The sequence below is a fragment of the Miscanthus floridulus genome, chromosome 1 (genome assembly GCF_019320115.1).
Source record: "Miscanthus floridulus cultivar M001 chromosome 1, ASM1932011v1, whole genome shotgun sequence".
NCBI classification, from domain to species: domain Eukaryota; kingdom Viridiplantae; phylum Streptophyta; class Magnoliopsida; order Poales; family Poaceae; genus Miscanthus; species Miscanthus floridulus.
Window position 1 is genome coordinate 140,146,015 of NC_089580.1, and position 11,026 is coordinate 140,157,040.

Consider the following 11,026-nt stretch of genomic DNA (forward strand, 5'->3'; position numbering starts at 1 on the left):
AAGGGAGTCAATGATTATATGTTGTTTTGTTTGGTTCACCTATGGCAATGACGTGGGCAGGAGTGCCATATGTTGCTTCTCAAATTGGACGTAATCAATGTAGTGGAATATAGGATTGGTTACCTTGCTATAGGATCCTGTTGATAATGAAGCAAACAAAAAGCGTCGTTACCCGTTCGAATTATGGGCCCCGTTCGTTTCGCTGGAAAAACATGCCAAAACACTATTTCGGCTGATTTGTTGTGAGAGAAAAGCACTATTTCGATTGAAAAAAGAAACTGAAAAATACGGATTATAAAATTGGGTCCCGTCGTTAAATGCTTGAACCAAACTATCACCTTAGTTTTTTTTTTTGGTTCTCCCTATTGTTTTCGGTAATAAAAATAGTACTCAGAGTACAGAAAATGGTTATGATATTTTTCCGACGATTTCCGTCACTTTTAGTTGGCAGACTCCCTCGGTAACCGTTGGGTTTGGCTTCTCTCATTTTTTTTTTCGGCTCGAGATGAGCAGAAATACAGGGGTAAAATTGTGAGAGGAGAAGAAGTACAGGGGTAAAGTTGTCATACCAGCTACCAGATTCCAAATTCGAGTTCCGTCTCATCATCTCTTGCTTTGTTTTTTTGTTCTCCTTCCGACCTTCCCTCGCCGCATCTGCTCCTCCAGCCACAGCGCAGCCGCCTTCCTCATCCTGATTCCGTGGCCGGCGGCCGCCTAACCTCACCAGTCACCACACCTCCCCCTCCTCCCCACCGCCGCCGGAACCCTTGAAGTAGCGGACCCGGGCTCTCGCGCCCATCCGCGTCCGGAGTTCGATGTCCGTTTGCGCCTGATGGATCCGCACCGGCTGACCGGCCCCGCCGCATCCGACGCCGACGATGCCGATGACTGGGGTAACGCTAATAAACCCATCCCCACCCCCACCCCCCATCCCTCGCAACATATTGTGCTGCTTCATGCCCCATGGGTTCGTTTCCTTGTTTATTTAGGAACCGACTTAGGGTCTGCAGGCCGCAGACGATGAACGAACGTTTCTCGTGTGGCGAACAGACTTAGCGAGTGTGATGTAAATTTAGCTGCGTTTGTGACCTGTGGGCTTAGGGAAATTAAGGGGACCATCCGTAACACTATATGCAGCAAGAGATACTGAGATTTAGTTTGTGATGCTAGCCTCTAGGCTGAGCTGTGAAATCCGTTGCTGGACTCTGCAAGGTCAACATGGTTGGGAAAAAAAACCCTGAATCTGTGCTAGATTATCACATCACACATTTTGCTGGCAGTAGGGGATATAAAATTTTATGGAGACAATTGGCTTTGGAGCTTTATATTCTTAGCAAAGAATAGCTAACCAGAGCTTGCCATCATCATAGATAGTTCAGATCTTTGCCCTTATTACTGCATTTCCAAAGGGCCAATAGGTATTATGAACCAACTGCGTTTTTTTTCCCGAAAACGCAGGAGAGTTGCGCATCATTATATTAAGAAGAAAGAAAGGGGCTAGAGCCCTACAACACACACCACACACAACCCCACACAAATAACATTCGCGCCTGACAAGGACAAAAGGCGACCAAACACTATCACTAAGCTAACTACCAAAGAGAGGGGCTGTCAAGGAGGACAGACCCTTGGCTCCTGCTACACTCCACAACCGGCGCTCTTCTCCAGCAAGGGAGAGAGCTCGTCCAAGGTTGGGGGTAATTCCATAAAAAACGCAACGATTCCGGTGATTCCAAAGAGTCCAAGCACCAAGCACAATAAGAGAGTTGAGACCTTTTTGCATTAATCCACTTGTTGCTCGAATAGCCTTTTCGCACCATATATCAAAGGAAGAATCAGAAGGCTGTGGTGACAAGGAGTGTAGGCCGACCTGTCTCAAAAGGAGATACCAAAATTGTCTAGCAAAGACACAGGAGACTAGGAGGTGGTTGATAGTCTCATCCTCCTGATCACAGAGAGGGCACTGCACAGGATGAGGCAGCCCACGACACGCAAGGCGATCTGCTGTCCAGCACCGATTGTGGGCCACCAACCAAAGAAAAAAACGACATTTGGGCGGTGCCCAGGTTCTCCAAATCCTCTCGTATGGACCAAACTCAGTAGATCCCTGGAAGAAACCTTGAGATAACAATGTTAATGAATATTCAGTTTCGCTGATTGCTCTTTACATCCCATTTTTGCCCCCATCCATATGATCCAAACTTTATTGTCTTTCATTTTGTAAAATATCTTAGTTGTCTTTGGAAACTTAGGAACGTCAATCTCTCGCATTCACTAATCAGCAACTTTGACATCAGTGTTTTTTATGCATGCGGCATGACCTAAGACTGAAAGTTGTAAAGATGAAGAGTTATGGAATGACAAGATGTGAATGTGGCATTACTACATATCTATTGAACTACTCAACCCAAGTTATTCACTATCCCTTGAATCACCTTTGGAGGTGTATGTTTACAAAGTATCGCTGTGTCAAACAGAAAGAAGCAATCCAATTGTATTCCTGTAGCACTAGTTCTGTGTTTTGTTTGCAGTTTATCTATTCAAGCAAGTTAGTAATTGTCACAAAAAATAATCACAGTTTGTATGAAATCAAGCAACATCTAACAGTGTGCACATTCTAATGATAATGAGTAAGATATTGAACTTTTGAGGTGCCTCAGCTGGTGTTCCATTTTTAAGCTCTTACTTGAACATACAGGTTAAACCTAATGTTTTGCAGTGGGGGATTACATTAAATGCACCAAATTTTTTATATGTATTGCTACAGTGCGGTTTTTCTTTACCATGGCTTTGCTGCTTACATGTGTAGTACACTAGTACTGTTTGATTTTGTGTAATATCTGCTCTGCATGACAGAGTGACCAGTTGTATGCTTGGGGTTGGAACAGGTGAAGGTGATTAGAGTACATTAGCAGTTGCGTGCTGTGTGTTTTTTGAGCCATCACCTAAGTGCCACCTAGGCATTGAGGGGGCTACCCAGTGGCAGGATTTGGCCACCATAGCTGTTCTACACCTTACTTTTATCATTGTAGCATGTAGATTGGCTAGGTGGGTAGTATTTGGGGAGTTCCCTGAAGAATGTGTAGAGGGGAGGGGAAGATTTGGGTAAATGATGTTTTGTGTATCATGCCTGTTCTGTTTCTTGTAGGCAGAGTTTGGCCAAAGAATAAATGATATTGCGAAAAACAGAGCTGTGGTTTGAAGCATGATAAGGGTGCTTTTGGTAACTGTCTTCGATGTTGCCATCTCATGTGACCCAGTTGTAGAAAACTATTTACCGTAGGGACAGGTTCTCGTGTGTGCAGAGGGCACAAGGAGGCATCTCTCATGTAGTTGGCATGACATCCTGGAAGGCTGGAAGTACTTTGCCTTTTTCTGGTGGATCAGTGACGTTAGGTTCTTTTACTGTTACAATGTGATTTATTTCTTTGCTCACCGTCTTGGCCCACAATAATGATTTGGTCCGTCAAGTTTGACAGGTGACCCAAATTGGCCTGATTTATATGGGTTTACAGACTTTTGATGATGGGTTATTGACATGACATGTTACTTTGATTGGGTCATTGGGCGTTAATACATACACATCGATGTGCTGGTCCAGTAAGTTGAATGATAGGCCGGAGAACTCCCAGTTCACGTTTCCTTTGTTTGCACCTGCAACAAGGTTGTGCCCTCCTAAGGCCTATGTAGGGTTGATAACAAGAAAATTAAAAAGCTTACTTCAGATGACACTGAATGCTCTAAAAATATGTAACAATAGGATGGAAGCTGGCACCTTATCGAGTAGTAAGTTTTTTTAATGTCTGTTTGCGCTTTAACCATCCTGTTTGACCACATTTCAGACAATAACAGGAAACTTTAAGTTGATTAGTTTTTAAGGCTGAATGTTGGTTTGTTTCTGAGGGAATGTATTCTGACATCTTTGGGTTTCATGTCACAGATAATGATGACTTTGTGATCCCAAGTTTTAGTGTTGAAGAATCTGATCTTGGTGACTGGGAAGCTTCACGGACTACTGATCCTCAACCACCTCCAAAGGTCTTTTTCTAATCATCATGTCATTGTTCTGGATCCCTTTATGAACGCAAAACAGCAGCATATCTTCATTTCTTTGTGCCATGAATGAGGGCCAACTAACTGTAAAAATTCTATGTCACACTGAGTGTTCTGAAGAAACATGCTTGTCCTGAAATATGAGAGGAGCTTTGCATTTCACAGGATAGCTGACTTGCACTGGTGGTTTCATATGGTTCATAATTGTTGTCCATGCATGTGATGCCCCTAACTTCATATTGACGCTTTGTTGCTACAGCCCACCAAAGATACAGAGAACATCTATCTCGGACCACACGGTGCACCACCATCTCGAGCGAAGAAGGCAGAGGATACTTCGGCTACAGCTGGGTACCGTGACAAGAACAACAAAGCGAGGGAAGCTGATCAGAAGGCTTTTGGAACTGGGCGGAACACCAAAGGAGGCAACGCGGGAGACTTCCATCGCCACAATGGTGCCAACCATGGCAAGGACCCCTACAAGAGATCTGTTTGACCTTGTGTCTGTGGAGGTTCGTCCACAGTGATACACTGATACCCATATCCTGTCTACACCTTAACTAAGCGAAAGTCTGGTGATTTATCAGTGTACTGGAAATTGCTTTACCTGTGATCAGCCCTGTTGTCTTGAGCTGCAGGTATTCCTGGTCAGCTGGTATGTACTACTATCAGTATACTGCTGCAGAACATTGTATTTGCTTTGAATGGAAAATACCGTGTTTGTCGATCAGCGGTTGATGCGTTTCCTGTGGTTTTTACTGATTCATTGTGTTGTGTACCGTTGATTGAGGTTATCTAGTCTAGGTGAAAACTGATAGCCCTCGATGAGACAGGTGGTTGAGGCGTTGCTTTGTTTGTATAGTTGTGCCGGGTGCATCCTCTGTCGATGCCATGATTGTTGCGCCACTTGGTGTCTGGTCCAAACAGGGACAATTGGGGGCGCGCGTCACCATGCTTGTTATCATCGCATCTCACCTGTTATTGTGCAGCTGTCCCGTTGGCGCGTTGATTGATGATAAAGTTCCGCGGGATATTTGTTATTTTGCATCCCCCGCCGCGCAGGCAACGGGTGATTTTTATTTGTGCGCACAGTCTGGACTCTGCACTGTGGAATTGATGCGCCGACTGGGAATACTGATCTGAATCTGCAGGGTTACCATCGGAGAAAGGAAACACACGGCGAGAGAGTAGTGGAGAAGCCTGAGGAGTGAGGAACTGAGGATATTACATGTTGCTGCTTGGAAGGAGATTGTTATCCATAGCGTCGGTGACGTAGGCCCAGCAATTCCTTTTCCGAAGTGCAGTTGAGTTGAGAGCGAAGGCACACCCGCACATTAAACCCAAGGACATATCACGTCGGGACCTGCCTTGCTAATCGGTCGGCACAATCATGCACGAACGACAGAGGTACAGTGCAATATAGGGCAACAGAGTGGTGGTAATCCTATTGCTAATGCTACTACAAAGTAACGGATATATAGCCGGATGGGCTGAGGCCAACGACCCCACCGATCCGCTACTCTCTCACGAGTCACGAAAGCTACGTGGCTCGCTTCTCGGTTACTTTAGAATCACAGTAACTTTATTATTACATATTTATCTTTGCATGGCAACGATTTCCTTGCTAGGTGTAGCCAAGTGCCATACGTCAGTACCCACTACACTAGGCAGCAGGAGCCCAGGAGACCAGGAGAGATGGATTAGTTTACCAGCCAAAGCTAGCTCCATTGCCTAATTCCCGGGTACTAGCGGTAGTGGCGCGGCCATTCAACCCATTCACACATCGTGGGGTACCTTGTTACAAAAACAAAAAAGAAAAAGAAAGGAAAAAGTTGATATATTACTATCATATAATATCGGTGCACTATTAGCAGCAGCAGATGAATTGAACAGCTTGTCGATGGCTGTGCCTGTTGGAAAGAGAGGGTGATTTGAGGCCAGGCCGGGCGGGTCCAGAGTGTCTGCCTGCCAAAGCATGGTGCTTAGTCGCTAAGAGCAATCGAGAGCGTCACGGCGCCAGCCAGCCTGCCTGCCCTGCCATGCCAACCATCTGCTGGTGCTGGTGCTGGTGCTGGTGGTGTGGTGTGGTGTCTCAACAAAAGCGAGGGAGCCGAGCTGAGAGCTGAGGCACGTTGCACACAACAACCCACACTGCCCCAGTGTACCCACCACCCTCTGCTCTCTTTCCCTTATCTCTTCTTCCTCTTCCTCGTGCACCAGCAACAAAGGTGGCAGGCAGGCAGAGACCTATCTTTGCTCAAGCGTCCATAGCAGCCTGCACAAGGTAAGCAACGTCCCGTCTCCATCTCTCTCTGTCTCATGCTATCTGTTTTCTCATTTGATCGGATCCCAAGGTGAATCCTCTTGTTTCCTCTCGTTCTACAACGCCATTTAAATTACACACCTCACACAATGGATTTCACCTTTGTTAAGCCCCAAATCTAAGTTGTCAGGGGGAAAATGTAATAGCACTCTTCCATCCATCCACATAAATAGCTAGCTAGGTTCATCTTTTACCAAGCAAACCTCATCTCTGCATATTCATGTTGCAGAAATTGAACAGAGGGGAATTTGTGATACCTTTGTTCTCATCATCTCTTCAGCTTGTTAGTTGTGCTTCCAAATTCCAACTCTCCAAACCTCTGGCTAAGCTACGAATTTGTTCCAAGATACATACATATGATGGCCTTTTGCGCTGCCCCACAACACACACTCGAGTACCGCGCGTGAAGCAGACAACAAGCAACGCGGTTGATTCCTTTTCCTTTCTGCAAAATGGACCAACCACCGCACTGTACATCATTCAGGTTCAGGGATCTAACACCACTATCTAGTTAGCTTGCAAAGCACTCTGTCTCAAAGCAGTTAGATGTTACTATAATCACTACTGCTACCTCCTCTGCTTCTCAGCTTCTCAGGGAAAAAAAACATTCTTCAGTTGCCTTTCTTTAATCGAGCTTCTTCTATGTACATTTGTGTATGAAACTGAAGAACCAAAGTTTGCATTCAGATGTCGACGGTCGTCATGAGAGTGGATCTTGAGTGCGAAAAGTGCTACAAGAAGATCAGGAAGGTCCTCTGCAAGGTCCAAGGTTTGTTTGCCCCTGTTTCTCTCAGATTCACAGTCACAAGTCACTACTCCGACTCTCCCCCAAGATTTTTTTTTTTTTGCAAATTAAATTGCAAGAAAAGAAAGAGGTGCTGAATCTAGGCTAGGATGAACATGAGCTGATCCATCATCTGTGCCCATGATTGATCGACAGACAAAGTGAGCATCAGGACCATCTCCTACGACGAGAAGAACAACACGGTGACGGTGTCCGGGCCCTTCGACGCGGAGGAGGTCGCCGACAGGCTCACCTCCGACGCCGGCAAGGTCATCACCGACATACACGTCGTCGGGGGCTTGGGCGGCTTCGGCTTGGGCGGCGGCGGAGGCGGAGGGAAACAGAAGCACGGCGCCGCCGCCGCCACCCCCGGCAAGGCGCCCAAGCCAGGGAAGGCCAACGGCAACGGCCAGGGCCAGGGCCAGGGCCAGGGACATGGCCATGGCGGGCACGGCGGCGGCGGAGGCCATGGCGGGCACGGCGGTGGAGGCCATGGCGGGCACGGTGGCGGCGGCAAGACGGAGAAGAAGCACGTCAAGTTCGACGACATGGACCTGGACATGGACGACGACGACTTCGACCTGGACGACATGGACGAGCCGGCCGGGCGCCACGCGCACAGCGGGCACGGGAGCGGCGGCGGCAAGCCGAAGATCATCATGACCAACACCCCCATCGCGGCGCGGCTGGAGGCACCCCACACCGGCCCGGCGATGTCGATGGCCGCGGCGGCGCCCGTGAGGATGCCGATGACGGCGATGGGGCCAATGCCACAGCAGCAGGTTCAGCACGCGCAGGGCATGGGCGTGCCGTCCATCTGGCCAGCCGCCCCCGAGTGGGGCTACAGCACGCAGCCGTACGGCAGCTACAGCGGCCCGCCTGCCGGAGGGTACTACGGCGGCGGCGGGCCCGCCGGGCACTGGCCGGGGGCGTACGGCCGGAACCCGTACGCGCAGCAGCAGTACTACGAGGAAGAACCCAGCGCTGCGTGCAGCGTCATGTGATGTCATCTCCGCTCCGCGACATCGACCGTGTCATGCGCTGCTCGTGTCCACTGTAAAATTGTGCGTGCGTGCGTGTGTGTGTGTGTGTGTGTGTGTGTGTATATATATATATATATATATATATATATATATATATATATATATATATATATATATATATATATATATATATATATATATATGTCAGGAAACGGTGGGGCGGGGGCTCGAGCCCCCCTACCAGAGCAGTGGAACCCATGAATTTTTAGATAAAGTTCTATAGTGTAGGGGTTGAGAGACTTATCGAGCATCAGTGTTGTTTAGTGTCCCTAAAATATTTTCTAGATCCGCCGCTGATATATGTATATTAGGCTGTATTTTGGTTTTTGCGTTGGCGAGTACTATGTGTTGTTTGTGTGTTTTTGGAGAGGTTATAAAGTTTGTCACAGAGTGAGTAGGGGTGAAGTTTAGTAGGACACGAGCAAATATATATATGTTCTTGTACTGTGCTATTTATTATATATGATGGACTTGTTTGATGCTAAAAGTTGAGAAAAAATACCGACGGAAACAGGAACGCGTACGGTGGATGTGAGCAGGACGAAGTCGATCCTAAATTGTGCGTGGAAAAATTAAAGCGACCTTTGAGCTTGCTCTCTGCTTTTGTCTCACGGGTGTGGGTTAGAGATGGCCGCCCATCATCATCCCTGGGCCCTAGCTCTAGCTCGTAGTGTATGTATATGCACAAGAGTAGTATGAAAAAAAAAGGTGAAATGCGATGATCCTAACAATGCATGCATAAACGCCGCCACACCACCGGTGCATTATGCATGGCAACCGGGGCAGCCCGGGGTAGGCAAAACGGCAACCACGCATGCACGAGACGTGCACCTCACCTCCAACTTAGCCTATGTCCTAGTTTCTAAAAAAAAGTGAGAGTGTGAGACTAACTTAACAAGAACTGAATGATATAAATTAAAGAAAATAGACATCCAGATTTGAGTTGAAAAGAGCTTGAACATGGTTGGCTGGGTGTATGACCATACCTCCTATTCAACAACCAACAAACTTTTCTTCCAACCAGTAAGATTACGGGCAATGCTAAGGTACATCTTTACCTCTAAGGAGGTAATATCTCAAATAAATCTGAGCCGTTGAATTTTAGTTTTTTTAAATCAATTAATTAACCTAAGAAAAGGAAAAAGAAAAAGAAAATATCTTCAAATCCCCTCATGCACGGGACAGACAGAAGGGGCGGCCGGCCATGCGGTCCTTCCTTCTTGACTGCGCGGCCTTCCTTTCAGTATATTACATATATAAAAAAAATATCAACATGTATACAACTATCACGGTTTATTCAGTTATTAAAAGTTACGTTACATATATAAAAAAATATCAATAGTTAACACATTAATTGAGACGTGAACTTTAGCGATCCAAAACATGTTGTATGTTGGCACGTTATAAATCGAGTGTGTATATTATGCTAACTCGAATAAAACTATATTTCATAGTTGAGAGGGCCTTTACCTGTCACGTATATTGAGCACGCAAGATGGTCACGTAAAATTTCATGTATGCACGTAAATTTTCGTGCACGTTGGGCACATACACACATCAATTTGACGTCTCTTTGAGCACATACGTGTGTAGTACGAGTTACTTGAATAAAAAATATGTAATTTATGTTAATTAAATTATGCTATATCTAAAAGTTGCATAGTCGTGCCGGGTGAATCTTTCCAAATCTAATGTATGCATCAATTAGATCTAAAACGATCTTTATCTCTAAAACTTTTCTTGATTTATCATACTTTCCAAAATTAAAAATTAAATAAATAAATATTTCACATATTATACCTCCTAGAAGGTAATAGTTGATCGTGACTGTCCGATCGAAATAAATGAACGGCTCATAGTCATTTGGTTGTACCGCAGCAAGAATGACGGGACACCGATACATATATATCGAAGTAAAAAGCTCTTTGAGTTCACAGTGGCTCAAAGTCAAGCAAGGTTAGAAATCCCAAATGAATTTCAGACAAAGAGCATCTGACTTGGACACAAAATGTTGGAGTTTGAGTCTCTATGGCCATAGATTGATCAATGTCGGAAATTTCGACCCACAAGAAAGTTAGCCCAAAAGACTTGTGAAAAGACAAAAATCTAAAGGATTAAGTCCACTTATGGCCCCTCAACTATTGGGTTCGTCTAATTTTGACCCTCAACTACAAAACCGTCTAGTGCTGATACCTCAACTGTCAAAACCGTTCACTTTTAACACCTGGGCGAGGGCGGGGCTGTTTTGTCCTAGGTGGAGCGCATTTGACCACGCCACGCTGGCGTTGACCGCCATGTAGGACGCCAACCTCTATCACAGTGACATGTGGGGCCCACGTGTCACCCACTCATCCCCTCCCTCTCCATCTCACGGCAGCGCCCCCACACAGCCTATAGCCCGAGCGACGCCGACGTTGACACCGACGCCATCCCCACGCCAGCGGGCACAGGCCATAGGCCACGGGCGTCTACGCCGGGAGGCAGCCAGCCGTGGGCTTGGAGGCCTATGGGGATATGGCCCCCGGTATCCATAAGACAAGACATGGCCCGCACCATCAGAGGTGTCCCGGCCCACAAGATAAAGGCGTGCACGGCGCTGCTCGGCGTGCACCGCAAGCTATTGTATAGTACCAAATAGGATACTTTTCTTGTAACCCTACCCCTCCAGAGTATATAAGGAGAGGCAGGGGTCCCCTACTCGATATCTCAATGCAATACATCAGAACACAGGATGTAGGTATTACGTCATACTGATGGCCGAACCTGTCTAAATCTTGTGTCTTGGTGCTTGTATTACCATCTTGCTCCTGATCTCGCTCACCT

General features: G+C 46.5%; 2 protein-coding genes across 2 annotated transcripts; both read left to right on the forward strand.

Annotated features, from left to right (window-relative positions):
* The first annotated feature begins 608 nt into the window (after positions 1-608).
* On the forward strand, positions 609-4,783 carry LOC136495542 (uncharacterized). Its single transcript, XM_066491450.1, has 3 exons — positions 609-893; positions 3,941-4,038; positions 4,313-4,783. Exons 1-3 carry the CDS (start codon positions 833-835, stop codon positions 4,547-4,549), a joined length of 396 nt encoding a protein of 131 aa, XP_066347547.1. The 5' UTR covers positions 609-832; the 3' UTR covers positions 4,550-4,783.
* Positions 4,784-5,989: 1,206 nt separating this feature from the next.
* Positions 5,990-8,291, forward strand: LOC136495550 (heavy metal-associated isoprenylated plant protein 34-like). Its single transcript, XM_066491453.1, has 3 exons — positions 5,990-6,337; positions 7,064-7,145; positions 7,317-8,291. The coding sequence occupies exons 2-3, from the start codon at positions 7,064-7,066 to the stop codon at positions 8,162-8,164; spliced, it is 930 nt and encodes a 309-aa protein (XP_066347550.1). The 5' UTR covers positions 5,990-6,337; the 3' UTR covers positions 8,165-8,291.
* Positions 8,292-11,026: the final 2,735 nt, after the last annotated feature.